The 15865-nt window shown below is 38.4% G+C and overlaps 1 protein-coding gene across 1 annotated transcript; it reads right to left on the reverse strand.

Annotated features, from left to right (window-relative positions):
* Window positions 1-273: 273 nt before the first annotated feature.
* Window positions 274-3762, reverse strand: LOC148008027 (uncharacterized). Its single transcript, XM_087674519.1, has 4 exons — window positions 3229-3762; window positions 2785-3040; window positions 1594-1736; window positions 274-1088 (listed from the first exon to the last, which is right to left on the reverse strand). The coding sequence occupies exons 1-4, from the start codon at window positions 3760-3762 to the stop codon at window positions 858-860; spliced, it is 1164 nt and encodes a 387-aa protein (XP_087530645.1). The 3' UTR covers window positions 274-857.
* Window positions 3763-15865: the final 12103 nt, after the last annotated feature.

Raw genomic sequence — 15865 nt, forward strand, 5'->3', positions numbered from 1 at the left:
GTAAAATGTTAATGTAGAATTTAAAGGGAAGTGATGCATGCTAGTCCACTTTGAATTGTCAATGTGCTCTTACCAAAAGAGCCATAAGAAAAAACCAACATATTTTATAACTAGTCCATATCCTCTTACTATTGTCTACAAAGTTTAAGAGCTTTTCTTTTATGTACTTCTTAATGCTATAGTCATGTAAAAAAATTTTGTGGAGTCCTTTCAATAGACATGTTGTAAACACGAAGATATAATTACATCTAACTAAAATATTCAAGCCAAATAGAATTCATAGATCATATATATATCAAACCATATTAGTTAAATGACATGATGTTGTGATAAGAGATGTCTTATGCCTTCATCTAAAACATGTGCCTATGTCCTTCAAAGATGATGTGTCTTCAAATCAACCGATAATACTATAGGCAAGTTTAATTATCATTGTTTTCTCACCTTCTCTCTTTCATTCAAAGCTTTTGAGTTTCTAGAGAAGAGTATGATATACTTGTTGTTCTCTTCACTTTTTCTTGGTAGGCCTTAGCCTTATAAACAAATTTTAGAGTGTGCATGTTTAAATAATGCAACTTACTATGTGTGTACTTGTGACAATGTTGAAATGTGTTAGTTGCTTTGCATGTTTGCACATATGTGTATATTCATGTGTAAGAGCATGCATTGTAAAATGTCATGCCTTTGTGTTTCCAATAGGGAAGATCTCCCACAAAGGATGGGCTATCAAGTTGGGATTTTGAAGAAAATTGATTGTGAAACAAAGGGGCATATGGTTAGGCAAATGTGCAAATGTAGGGAACACATTTTGCTTGCATTTTGTTTGAGCAACCACATGAGGTTGTATTCACTCTTGCTTAATTACCACCACCAGGTCCCTCCCCACTCCCAACACCACTGGGTCCCTCCATAGCCATTGGTGTGGGGATACCATCAACATTACTACCATAAACAGCATCAATCCCCGCATACATTTTGGGAGTATGTGTAAAGGCAAATATAGGATATACGTCATTACCTCCAACAACTTTGTCATCCCCAACTTGTGTGAAAGGGGCAAAGAAAGGCTTGCCAAGAGGAGGCTTTACCTAGAATTTCCACAAAACACCACATATTAATATAGTCTCGAGGGTAGCTTTTATAAAATACTCGAGCAAAGAAAATAAAACATGAAAAAAGTGGTAACTAAAACCGTCTCACTTTCATGAGTGATTTAAGCCCACAAACTTAGAAAGAAAAGCCTAATAAAGAATATTTTAACTTTAGGGTCATTTAAGAACACAATCAATGGCAAAGACTTTGAAGCCTAGTCATTAGGCATGCCATGCATAATGATAGGAAATAAAGTTGCTGAGAGAGAGAGAGAGAGAGAGAGAGAGAGAGAGAGAGAGAGAGAGAGAGAGAGAGAGAGAGAGAGAGAGAGAGAGAGAGAGAGAGAGAGAGAGAGAGAGAGAGAGAGAGAGAGAGAGAGAGATCCAACTCTAATTTAGAGTTGAACCATCCTAAGATATATGTTGCCTCTAATTTGGAGTTCAATGCCTTCTATCACATGGTAGAGAGCAAGCTAGCCAATAAGATAAAATTCATGCTTACATGATGAAAATGCCCAAAGCCAGTGTTAGCATCTGCAAAGGGTGGTTTTCCACCAGTGGGACCTAAACTTGAAGGTGTAGAGGTATCAGTGTTACTGGCGATGGCCCCTCCTTCATAGTTCTTACTATCACGCTTTGTAACGCCTGGTGCAATTGCTCATAAAAATCAGCATGTTAATTTAGTGTTTTGTTGATTGAAATTCTAAAATACCATTTAGAAAAGTTTCATATTATGACAATGAATGTGCAATGAGATGTTTGGTTTAATTATGCTTAGGAATTCAAAATTTCCAACAAAATGCCAATGGAATTTTAAATGTTTGTTTTGAGATTTTATTGGAATTTGAGTTTCCAACGATGGTTTAATACTTTGATTATTGGTGGCTACCTTGTTTTTAAAACATGAATACATCGTAATATATGTATGTATAAATTCTATAAGGAAAGCTCAAAATTGAGCTAAAGAGCCCTTATGGAAGCTCAAAACTTTGGCAAATAGCCCTATATGGCTATCCCTCCTTCCCAATCACTCTGAAAAAAACCATTGAGTTCATTCAAACAATGCTATGTTTGCCAAATTTAGACCGAACAATGTACCCTTGCATGTCGAATACACTAAACTTAGTTTCATCACAAACCTTGATATAATTGCCCAAAGCTTACAAGATCCCCTTGTTTGTCAATGCCTTTTTATATGGTTGGAAGCAATGCTTTGTCTACTTAAGGGGGCTTTCCTATTGTGAGTTTGGGAGGCCAAAACTGCACATGTTTTGGAAAACTATCCCCTTCTCATGATGAATTTGGGAAGGAATCCCATGAAAATAGGGGAACTCCCTTCCTTTGGTAAAACTTATGAAACAAGCATGATATTATTTAGCTCTCATCACCTGCAGTAGGAGGTCATATGCTTGTTTTTAAGCTTCGGCTATGTCTCATTGCTACCACATACACATCACGAGTTGCACGGGTCACCTTGTCTTCTTTTATGGAGGATTTAGGGGGTGAGTTCTCAAAATGTTTGTCCAAATCATGATATATAAGATATGGATAAAAGTTTTTCTGATTATTATTATTTTGAATAGAAAGCATTATTATGGTTGGTAATATTATGAAAAGCACATGGAAAGGGTTGTGTTTAAGTAATGGAAGATATTATGATATGAAGAGAGGAAGTGAGGGAAGGAGCACGGGCCTGGGATGCCTGTCCAGAAGTCAGCCTGGTCCTGAGCGTTGGGCAGTGGTCGCCTGATGGTGCTGGTTTGGATGCCGCCCCAGAAGTCGCTGTCGGGCCTGTCCACGTACTCGCTCTTGTCGAGGGGCCGGTTGAAGAAGGCGACGTCCTCCTTCGCCTGCGCCACTTTCTTGGCGTGCATGATCTCCGGCGTCTGGACGTCCAGCTTCACCGCGAAGTTCAGAACGCCCTGGAACCGCCCCGACGGTCGGCTCACCTGCACTTTTTACGCATGCATGTCGATCCATGCATGCTCAAACAAGTATGAGTAGCTGGGTCGACAGAGAGAGAGAGAGAGAGAGAGAGAGAGAGAGAGAGAGAGAGAGAGAGAGAGAGAGAGAGTGTGTGTGTGTGTGTGTTGGGGGGGCGGGGTCATCACCCACTTATCGCTCCCTCATGACTCACCTGGGCCATGGTGTTCTGCCAGGTGGAGAGACAGGCGGGGCGGCCGGTGGCGGGGTCGAGGTGGGACGAGAAGTCAGAGAAGCGGGTGAGGACCGAGCCGACGAGCTTGTCGCCGAGGAGGGAGTTGGAGCAGAAGATGTGGATCTGGAGCCACGCCGAGAGGCCACCCTTGCTCACCCACAGCACGTCCGAGCGGCATGGCAGCACCAGCGTCTCGTTCCAGGTGGGGTTGGTTCCCCGCCCCGCGACAGCGTCCGCACCTTCACCGCCTCCTCGCTCACGGGCGGCTCGTCCGGCCGCCTGATCTCCACCATCACGTACGTGTTCATGCTCCCCACGTGCTTCACATCCTTGAGGTCCTGCGCGTTCAGTATCCTCACCAGCAGCTCCGCGTCGTAAGGCCCCACGCGCGACGACATCCTCATCGACATGGCGATGCTCTCTTCTTCTCCTCCTCCTCCTCCTCCTCCTCCTCCTCTTTCTTCTCTCCGAGTCCGCTAGCCTATGTGCTCCGCCCCTCCTCCCGAACAGCATGCCTTCTCATCCCGCGTCGTTCCACCAAATATACTCGCACTCCCCCCCAATCCCAATTCCCTTACGTCCTTGCAACTCTAGCAAATTCTTCCTTGCATGCAACCCTATTCGTTACGGTGAGACTTTTCTTAGCTGTGATCATTAGGAGAGCCTATAACCTAAACGTCTCGAGTCCTAGTGTTAATAAAAAGCCTAGTTTAAGCGCCCAATCTAAGCATCCCCAGTCCTAGTGTTGGCAATCTTACATAACAATCCCAATTCTAAAAACATGGGGTTGGTAGCTAGAAGCGTGTAGAGCAACGTGCAGAGTTAGGTTGTAGAGTTTAAAGCTCTCAATAGCTTCCTTAATAGGTAGGAACCTAATAGCCACTATGTGGCAACCCAATGATTACATGCATGAAATTGCCCCTACCAAGTAGATGGCCACTAGACGAGAATGGTGAGTTAGAGACAAGTAAGAAGAAGCGACAATTGAAAATGAGGCCATGAAGTATCTACATGCCACTTAAAGCCTTGAGCTAGATATGGTGGCCCTAAAGTAGCAACCCATTCTCAACTAGTGCAATTCGATGAGAAGAGAACATGAGAATAGAGAAGAAGGAGCATAAGAAGCAAAAGAGGATGGAGAATGGGGCTTCTCTTGATTGATCTCTCACTCTCTCTCACTATCTCCCTCACTCAATTTCTTAATGGAAAAATGGTGAATAGTTTCTCTTCTTGGAGTCCTTCACTCCCTTCCTTACTCTCTCTCACTTTCTCATTCTCACTCTCAACCTTTTTGAATCTAGAAGATAGAGAAGAAGAGACTCTCAATAGTTTGCATAGACAAACATGAGCTATCTACTCACTTTTACATATTATAAACATTAGGATTAGTGTTGGGTGTTAGATTTGCTAGTCATGAGAAAAGTTTATAAATGGTGTATGTTTGGATTTGCATGCTTGTTGGCTATCATCATGTAAGCATCTCTCTCTCTCTCTCTCTCTCTCTCTCTCCACACACACACATACACACACACACACACACACAATGCATTTTATCAAGTATTTTCTATTTTTCTCACTACTTCGCTTAGATTACTATTGCTTTTTATTTTATTCTTTCCATTCTTTCTACAATAACTATACTAAATTATGTGAATTGGTTATATTCAAGCCGCACAATGTGTTGAGTGTAACTATCAATCTATGTGCATATGTTGAGATGTTTATACCTGATCCCACTTGGTGATCTTGATGATCTTACCTTCACCCATGGGAAAGACTGCACATGTGTTTGCAAGGCCCAACCTCACTCCCAATCACACCTTGCTATGGGCAATGATGTGAGCATGTGAAGCAATATGCAAGATATCTAGAGGCATTGATATCTTTGACTTTGAATTTGGATCAATCTACCTGATTTGCCGATGAGGAATTGGGATTGGATTGAACTCCTCGTCCTACCTAGTTGCACTTGCAACCCCCTTGCCAACCATGATGTGAGTTCTTGAAGAAACCAATCAACGAACCCTTCCACTCCAATAAACCTATGATCATTTGGCCCATTCATCCCTTTGGTTTTGAAAATGTACCAATGGCTATGCATATTACGTTTCCTAAAATTTTCTATGAAGATGAGGAAGATGCAAATGCCCATGTTTGCCAATTTGAGATTAGGTTGATCCTACTCAACAAGAGACTATTGTTGAGACTACATTACAAAAGCAGGCTATAGATTCGTTGACAAAGTATAAGTACACATGGAATTTTTATGATGATGTTAAGACAATATTGTTAAACCAATGCCACTAGGATAAAATAGATGCACAGAAGGTGGATGGCTTACAGAGCCTCAAAGGAGATCAAGATTTGGAAACCTACAATGTCAAATTTCATCTCTTCTACTAGCACACACAAATTCCAATGATTTGGACTAAAAAATCCAATGATTTAGATGTTGATCATCCACACAAAGTGAGAGTAGTAGCGAAGAGTAAAACTCCAACTACAAAACCAAAAATTTCCAAAAAGGGCAAGAAGAAGGTCAAGGGCCAAAAGACCCCAACAAGCACTTGGCAAATCATCTACAAAGCTTTCTAGTTTTCAAAATGTAATAATTTTGGAAAATTGGTGGTTGATTTGTCTTGTGTTGACATATTGGCAATCACATCTAGCTTAGCCTCTTTGCATGGAGCAATGTGGGCCCAAGATACAGAATCCCAGATGCATAGTGGTGGAAAGTGTAGCCTAGTCTATTCCTATGAAGCATTGTACTTGCTCTCATTTTGAATGCAATTTCCTAGTACTTTTGTACTTCCAACAAAGTGTATGTGTCATTGTTAGTCCACTACACAAGATTGTGTTTATGAGCCCAAGCTTCCATCTTGGAACCTAATTCACTTGTGTGACATTCGGTCTTGATGTCTGTTACCTCATGAGCTCACTCTTCCTCTTTCAACCTCCATAGCCATGCTCTAGATCCGACATTTTTTACATGGTATCAGAGCCCATTCAAGCATGGCTCAGTCAAAGCTCTACAAATCACTCCTTTAGCTCCTCTCAAGCTTTGGTTAGCTCAACTTGACATAAAACCTTCATCTTCCACCTCCAACTTTACTCTATCTCTCTTGGTGGGCTGCCATAGACAACACCTACCTAACTCTGTTGGAGTAGCCATATCTCTTCAACCAGGCCATATCTCTTCAAGATTTCTTCTTGAGATTGTTCTATAGGTCAAGGCACATCTTTCCAGCCCAAAATTGCCTAACATTGTGCAAGATACAACATGGCATTGTTGAAAAACACAAATCTGGTGCAAATTTCATTACTATAAATTGGACATGTTCTCTCTCCCTACTGTGAGAATTATTCCACAAGTTATCATAGGGTATTTGTTGGTTATATAGGTGACTTACTTCAGTTAAGAGGGCTTGAGAAAATTCCACTTGAGTAGAGAGATATTAGAAGATTACTTAGAGGTGGTACTGTAGGAAGCCATAGCCAACATGCTGCTGTTCAATTGATGGCGCCATCATCACGCCTCACAATGTCAAGGGCTACCATAAGGCTTTTGAAGTTTATCATATGGGCTACCTCCTGACAAAATTTCAACTCAAATGGTCCACTGGTGAGCTGCTTCAGCCAAAAAATTAGGTAGTTGTCCTGAAACCGTAAGTGGCAGCCATAGCCACTTACCTTTAAGCTCATTTTTTCCTTCATTTTCTCTCTTGCCACTTAAACCAAGCCAAGGAAACTATGATCTGAAGTTATCAGAAAGTATTCAACCATAAAATTAGCAAGAAAGAGAAGTTGTGAAGATTTTTTGAAGATCATGAATTCAAACTCAAGCAACAAACATCAAATTTCAAACTAGTATCTTTTGATACTACACGCCATTGCTTGTGTCTTTTGACACATAAAAAGATCAACTCATTGCTGTTTATTCTCAGTCATTTGAAGTTGATTTAGGACCACACAATGACGAGCATGAATAATTTTAAATGGATGCTTCTCATAAAGAGTAACATGACTCATGCTACTCATCCACACTACATGGAAGAATTGGTTGTTCCACTTGCATGGATGGATAGATTTACTTGTTCTAAAGTGCAATCAATGACCTTATTTAAAGATTCTAAACACATTCTTGTTTCCTCAAAGATGATAATATCTTTCCTTGAGGGGGACATGAAGACTGATGCAAGGAAATTCAATAAAGAAGAAGACCATGAAGAAGAGGACCAAAAGATGAAAGTTGCAAGCAAAGCGGAGAAGAAGAAGAACAAGATCAACCACGAGGACCCTAAAGCTGCAAGCAAAGTGAAGGACAAGTACAAGATAAAAAAGAGAAAAGTGGACTACATGAAGAAGGACAAGAAGATTCATAATGACATATCTAAAAATGCTAAAAACCACAAGGGCATGTTGGTCCTTAACCCAAATTTTTACTAGCCTTTTTTAGCCTTGTATTGCCTAGCCCTAATGCTTCTGACATAAGCTTGTAAACTCCTCATGTAACCTTGTACTACAATCTTTGTATACTTTGTGAGGCCCCTGTTATAGCCTCTGGATGTCCACCATGTATTTAGTACCCACACTTAACCTTTTCTGCAACAACCTCTAGTGTTTACCAAGTTTGTGGTGTGTCCACACTTTGCAGGTGGTTGCTCACTAAATCCTCTACACACTTTGTACTTCTTTGGTTGTGATTGAGGAGGGATGTTGAGATATTGGCAATCACACACACCTAGCTTAGCCTCTTTGTATGGAGTAGTGTGGGCTTAGGATACAGAATCCCATATGCACAGTGGTGGAAAGTGCAGCCTAGTCTATTCCTATAAAGCATTGTACTTGCTCTCATTTTGAATGTAATGTCATAGTACTTTTGTACTTCCAACAAAGTATCTGTGTCATTATTAGTCCACTACAAAAGATTGTGTTTATGAGTCCAAGCTTCCATCTTGGAACCTAATTCACTTGTGTGACATTTGGTCTTGATGTCTATCACCTCATGAGCTCACTTTTCCTCTTTCAACCTCCATAGCCATGCTCTAGATCTGACATTTTCCACACCTTGCACTAGTATATTGGTGTATCGATTATAAGACTTCCACTCACTCATAAGACATATGTGTATAGGTATAATGACTCTCTTAGGGAGAGGGTTAGCAGGAAATTAGGATGACCAAAACTATGAATTGGCAAGACCCTAGGAATTCAATTGCATTCACACTAGTTGTTTCTTGTATATAGTAGGTAGGACCAGGATCCATTTTGAAAGGGATATAGAGGTTGTGATTGAGGTTGAGGTGGTGGGAAATCAACTCACCCATACATTATTATGCATGCATTTGAGGTATGGATGCCCTCTTGAAGCTCATGTCTATGATACCTAGAAGTAGAGAAATGACAAAGGAAAGGCTCCTATGCCTTTGAATAGCGTGGTAGAGATCATGGAGCTTCCCGACCCAACAATAAATGTGGTTACCCATTTAAGGAAAAGAGTGATGAGAGAATAAGATTAAAAAACTATAAGAGTAAACTAGCCCAAACAAGAGGAATTTTGGCATCAATTGGAAGCATGGTCTACAATAAGACCACCTGCTATACGTAGCCCAAGTCTAGTACCAATTCTAAACAATGTTCCAATGGATCACCAAAATTTTAATCTAGTTGCATATGCATCAATGGGAATCTCGAGTCCACACGTTATGTAGAAGATGAATCAATAGTGGAAACCACCCTACCACACTATTCAATCAGTATCCCCCTTGATCATCTATTAAATTTGGTTCTCACATTATGAGATTATTTTTAAAGGATCATTCAAATAATCTATTGGGCCCATTATTTGATCTGATGATCATGCATAGTGGTTGGATCATTACCAATGTGTTGTTGGATAGCAATTGAGATGTCAATATTATCACAATGGTCACTTGCTGAGAGTTCCATTCATGAAGTAGGCAATGACTCCATTCCTTTCTTGGATAGCCAATTAGCAATAGGTATGACCCTAGGGCATACTTTTCTCCCTGGTGATTGAAGTGACAAGCATTTCCTTTTCGGTTTCCATTGTTGTGTTAAACATGGAGATGATGAGAGAAGACTACCACCTACTATTAGGAGGATCCTATCTTTGTCAAGCCTAAGTTATTCATAATTGGGATGTGGATTACATGACCCTTTGGTGAGAATATAACAATATGATGGAAGGGCTTGAAGATAATGAGGAAGAAGCTTTCTTAATAGCCAATATGGATTTGGTTTTGATCCATGAGGTGCCTATTTTCCAAATTGGCCAATTTTATTTAAGAAGAGATTTATGTGGACTTCAAATATGGTCAAAGTTTTGCACTAGTACTTAAACACATGAATTTGTAGCATCTATGCAAGAAGTGACTCGTGTTAAGGAAGATAAATTGATCAAGATGCACACAGTGAAAAGAAAGAATAATCTCATTAATATCAATGCTACTCTAGATCCAACATTCTAGGAGCACTTGATTGCCTTGCTCAAGGAACTCAAGGATGTACTTACTTGGGAATCTTGGTTCATGAAGAAGTTTTTCCAAAATTGGAGGACAATCTTGACCTTGATCCCAATAATAAAAGTGGATGATCTAGAAGTGGCAGCTTTGGTAACTTCAAATACGGTCAAAGTTTTGCACTAGTACTTAAACACATGAATTTGCAGCATCTATGCAAAAAGTGACTTGTGTTAAGGAAGGTAAATTGATCAAGATGCAGTAGTGAAAAGAAAGAATAATCTTGTTAATATCAATGCTACTCTAGATCCAACAGTCTAGAAGCACTTGATTGCCTTGCTCAAGACACGACTCACCCATGACACTACACATGCTTAAAACTCCACTTGTGTGTCCTCGCCTCCTACTTTGTATAGCTAATTAAATGAAGACACCTAGCTAGCCAAGTACCACTAGAACTTTACAATCCATTTTAATCAAAATGAGGGAAAAATATACACTTACATCAAGGATAATGAAGACAAGACACATGATGATAGTGAATATAATATTAAGGATGAAGAGAAGGGTTATAGATAACATTAATGAGACTAAATAATATAGATTCCTTAAAGGAGTGACCAGGATGTTTTTTCCATTCTAGAGGGCCAATAAGTTGTCCCTCTAGATTCAGTGGTGATTGCCCCTACACATTGGGAAGGCTATTTACTGGCATTAGCCAGTTCCACTGCCCTGCATCATTGTATTTAATGCATATGTAGCGAACTTAAGGATGTACTTACTTGGGAATATAGTCACAGGAAAGATCTAGATCTAAGATTCTATCAACACCAAATTCTATTGATGTCAAAAACATTTAAAAATGACACCTATAAGAAATTGATCAAGTTGCTAATTAGTTGAGATTTTAGAAGAATGGAGTGGCCAAAATTAGATTGTTCAAATTGTTACCATATTTCACTCGTGATGTGTGTGAATACACTTCAAACCATTAGGACACTTGTTTCCCTATTTAAGAGGTTTTTCCCTACAACCCTATATATACTTATTCAAGGTATACTTAGTCTTGTAAATCTTCTCAATTCATACCCCTAAAGATATTTTTAATTGTGCTCTCTCAAGCTTCTTCTTCTTCAAGCTTTGTACTTGCATTCCTACAACCCTAGTCCCAATGATTTGTATCAAAGTAGGGCTTAAATCTATTGGGAAACAGAGTTAGCAATACCCTCCACTTAATTTCCTTAGATTGGGACAATACTTAATGAGCACTTGCACATTGAAAAATACTATAAGATAGTCCCTAAGAGCTTAGCATTGTTGGATTTTTTGTTCACAGATATTCAAATTCATTTTTGTCTCTGTTTGTACTACTACTAAAATGCAAGTTATTTCATCCTTTTGTGTAGAATTTTTGACAGTAATCAATTCTAAGAGCTCTCACAGTATCCTTGATATTGTGTTACATAGCACATGTTGGTTTTGTATATATTTTCCTCTATACATACAAATTTTGCATCAAGTAGAATCAATGGCCATAGCTAGCAACAATTATGTATTACATATGTTAACTAGTGAGAACAAGTTGGATGGGACCAACTATCCATTATAGACTTACATTATGTGTCATGTACTGGTTGTAGAGGCTTTGGAACATTATAAAGGCATTATACATGGAATTGAAAGATGTCTTGGTGGTGTTTCAAAAGATACAACTACAATAGAACCAAAAAAAATAGATGTTGTTGATGAGGATGTTGTACGTCCTAGTTTTGCTCTAGCACCATCACCTACTCCTTAGCAGGTTCATTGGGATGACAGAGATGCAAAGGATCATGCTTTGAATACATTGTCTATTAAGCGTATCAAGAAATAAATAAGCCTAGTGTTGTTTGCTAGCATAAGTGATTAGAGGGCGAACGTATCAATGAAGGTGACTCCATGAATCGTTGTTTGACAAAGATTAAAGATCTTAAGGAGTAGTTGCTTACTACATCTGAGATTTTGCTAGATAGTTCACTTATGCAAAGTGTGGTTTTCAAGATTCTTATAAGAGTTTTGCATCTACTTTTCATTTGATGATCAAAGGAAATCCAAATGATTTGTCATTCAATAATTTGTTTTTGTTTTGCTAAAAGAAGAAAAATTTAGACAAAATAGGTCTATTATGCATATTGCAAACCAAGCCTGACTGATTAGAGAGATAAAGGAAAGCTTCATTTTTTGCTACTAGTAAGAAGAAATCTCCAAATTTTATTCGAACAAAGAATACTGATAACAATGGAAAAAAAATGAATTTGATGTTTTGCACATATTGTAACGCAAAGATCATTAAGGTTTATGCTAAATTGATTGTGACAAAGGCCGATACTCTTTTTTTTGTTTTATTCCTATTTTCTTTGGCCAACATTTTCTCTTCTTATTTTTTTTCTTTCCTTGTTTTCTAATTTCTAACCTTTTTTATTTTCCTTCCTTTATCCTCAATCCTTAGTTCTCTAGGTTCTTGGATGTTGTCTTTGCTTCCTTATTTATAGGTGGTTAGACTTCTGATCTTGGAGTTTGAGGCTTCTACGAATGAGACCCACCATGATGGGCTTGGGACTCTAGGTGGTTACTTGGGCTTTGGTTGATAGAGTGGACTTCTTAGGTTGACTTGACTAGCGATGTAACATTAGCCCTCTCCAAAGTAGTATGAATGACCTTGAACAAACCACTACCACAATTAATCATGGCCCTTTTAGTATCTATGCCTATTAAGTTCACCTCATGGTCCCTAATAATAACTTTTAAGGCCTTCATTATCACTTCATGGCATGTATCTAGCCATGTCATATCAGTTTTGATTCACCACATTTCTTGTCACAAGATCTTCCATAAGGCTCTTTGGGATTCTTGTCATATGGAAATTGGGCCTCATGTTGGTAAAATTTTGGAAAAGGCTTGTGCTTCTAAGATTTGGAGCAAATGAAAGAAGATAAAAACATTGCAAAAGCAAAGTTGCAAATGTGCAAGCAATTTCTCATGCATTATAAGGAAAGGAAGCATTGAATCATCTACCAATACTGTCATTATCCTTGAATGGTAGAGTGCGAAAAAGATGTATGCAAGCATTAAGGTTCGTCATTTCCTATTGAAAGAAAATCTAAAAGTACTACATTTCCTACAATTAAAAAAAAACAAAAACAAAACTTTTTTGATGATTCTTGAGGCCAAGGCAAGGGTCAAAAGATGGAGCTTCTAAAGGCGTTCTTAAAATGCAAGTATCTAGTTGGAATTTTGAGAGACCCTCAACACCAAGCCCTTTATCTTATTGCTTTAAATGAGGTTCTTATGCATGTTCTTAATAGTTTATCTATGAAAAAAGTTTAAATAGCATGTGTTATAACCGAGATTAGCTAACAAGGCAATGAGGCCACATACGGTATGATAGAAAATGCATTGGCTCATAAAAAAATAAAGCACATGATTTTTCTTTGTCCATTTTGGCTTAGAGCTATAAGGCAAGTGTGAAAGTGTGAAATAGATCCATTGTTGATTCAATAATAGATTTTTAAAAAATCATTGACAAAATGGAAGTGGAGGGAAATAAAGCTAGAAAGATTTCCTATGACTATGATAACTTCAATAATATTTTTGTTGACTTGGTTAAGTTACAATGTATGTGAGGCATCCTTTCTACAAGATGTAACGCCCGGAAGATATTGACTTGTCCTAATATAACATTAAGGTCTCACGTCTAACTTACGATGTAGCATAGAAATATCAATGAGTGGAAGGGCAAAGGTAAAGAGATTCTAATCAATATGCATGGCAACCCATCAAAGTTAATGTAGGAGCTGTGGAAAGATTTGTGCAAATGCAATACAGATCTAGATAGAGATCCTAGTCTTAAGAATGCTTGCAAGCAAAAGTTTGGCATTCTTTTGATAAACTAGTGTATATAATACTGACTAAAGCCTTGAATAGATCATTCCATTCAAGCTAAATTTTATACAATTGTCAATGATTTTACAAAGCTAGTTATCAATGCAAGGGGAGAAACCACATCACCTACTACATGGTATGTCTTGAACTCTACTACTTGCATATTCTTTTATATTTATATAATCTAATGTTCCAAATCTAATGTCGATGCTCCATATATTTGTAGCACATATTATATGCTCATGGATCATATTTTTTGGAGAAGTACAGAGGATTTGGAAGTATGGACCAGCCAAGGTATAAAAAAGTATCATTACCCAAGCTCATGGTGTATACTTCAAGAACACACTAGGGAGGTAGTCAAGTTGTTTCATGAGCAGTGAAAAGGACAAGCCTCATACACATAGCTTGAAAAAAAGAAAGAAAAGAGTGCTAAAAAATTTATTGACTTTGTCAAAATTTTGGACCTCAATGAGATAATTTGCCAAACATGAGCAAACCAATAACTCTTAAGCCTCGTGTAACCGCAGAACACATACACATAAAGCTTTAGCAAACACTCAAGAAAAACACATTGCCTCAAGTTGTCAAAATTTTGAGAAGCCACAAAAACTAACTCCACAAGTCAATAACAACTCCATAAATATTCATCCATCACCATATGAGCAAATATTGTATATATGAAGCCGACAAGAATAGTAATTTCGAAACCTCCTTTTTCGATAGAGAACTATTTTTCAAATGTACTTACTTTTTTGCCCCAATGCTATGTGTCCTAACAAAAAATATGATGTCAAAGATGAACTTCATGCTCAATCACACATGATTGTTTGAAAAAATATGTCGAAAATTGCCATCATGCAATCATACAAACAATGCCACAAAAAAAAAGCATTGATAATAAAATTCGTGCTTAGCCTATCTACAAGTGCCTGTGTGCCATATAAGATGCAAACACATTTCCTTGATTAGTTTAAATCCTTCACCTCACCTCTCAACACTCAGTAAAAAGAATAATTGTTGCACTCTGATCCTGGTGCACAGATCGGTCGCCGTATGTGCGCATAGTGAGCGTCAGAAGGTCCCCAAGAACAAAAGAACTTTAATTTTTGAACACAAATCAATGAAGAAAGCTTGCATGACATGAACAACAGAACAATTGGGTGCAATCTTCCCCCATGCCTTGTGTGAGCGCTCCACAAAGCGTGTATTTCATATATTATTCATCTTCAAGCTCAAATAATAGCCCAAATTACAAAATAGCATGCTTTAGCTTTTGAGTTTGCTTTTGTGCCAATAAAAAATTAAAGCTAATGGGCGCCCAAGAAGTCAGGCGGTACCCAAATACAATATCCAATACAAATATTTAAATCGTGCACCCATGTGCATACAAAAATAATAAATAAATATCAAGCATTTTAATAAATAAGCGCATCAAAATATAGGTGCCATGCCTAAGATACGCGCCCATCAAAATATTGACGATACCTTTGAATACACGCTATCCTCCAATGCTTTCCACTGCCACCGCTGCTTGGTCTACACATCAACTAAAGCATTCACAATTGTTAGAAAAATAATACAATTAAATCGACAAAAGTGAATACCTAACAGTCTTCAGCTATATAAATAAATTGGTTAGAAATCAATTCTAACCTTAATTTATCACGAGTGCGCACTCTAAACTCATAAACATTTATTAATTTAAATATGTATTTTGCAGAATCACCCGTTATGGAATCACCCATGTACACATAAAATTAACAAAATGCCCGAAAAGGATAGGCGTCCCCATTGACTTCTCGCACAAAGAATCCACTTTGTGTATGAGCCCCGGTAATAAAATTTTACGAAATCCACCGTGGCACGGAATCCACCGTGGAATATGCCTCCTGGCATCATACCCCCGGGGTGGGATAGCAATTGTCCTCAATTGCTATTAGCTCAATGTGGAGCTAACAAAGTGGGGAAAGCATTTAAGTCTCTAGCGTGCATCCATTGGGCCTCTTCAACAGGATGATTTTTAAACTTGACCAAATATCTAGAATATCTACGGCCAATTCTAGTGGTCATAAAGTCAGTATCTATAATAGTTTCAGGCTCAAGGATTTCAGTCTCATCATCTAGCAAAGGAGGGTTTTCATAGATAGGGTGTACATGTAATTGGCCTCTAAAGGGTCGTAATAAACTGATATGGAAGGTGTTGTGGATTT

The sequence above is a fragment of the Lygodium microphyllum genome, unplaced genomic scaffold (genome assembly GCF_053477565.2).
Source record: "Lygodium microphyllum isolate KBCC unplaced genomic scaffold, Lygodium_microphyllum_v1.1.10 scaffold_535, whole genome shotgun sequence".
NCBI lineage: Eukaryota > Viridiplantae > Streptophyta > Polypodiopsida > Schizaeales > Lygodiaceae > Lygodium > Lygodium microphyllum.

Excerpts from the sequence above, each read along its gene's own strand:
- LOC148008027 (XM_087674519.1), bottom strand. The coding sequence starts at position 3,762 with ATGCTGTTCGGGAGGAGGGGCGGAGCACATAGGCTAGCGGACTCGGAG. Across the intron at positions 3,041-3,228 it reads GGCAGAACACCATGGCCCAG|GTGAGCCGACCGTCGGGGCG; the intron begins GTGAGTCATGAG and ends TAAAAAGTGCAG. Across the intron at positions 1,737-2,784 it reads CTTCTGGACAGGCATCCCAG|GCGTTACAAAGCGTGATAGT; the intron begins GCCCGTGCTCCT and ends CAATTGCACCAG.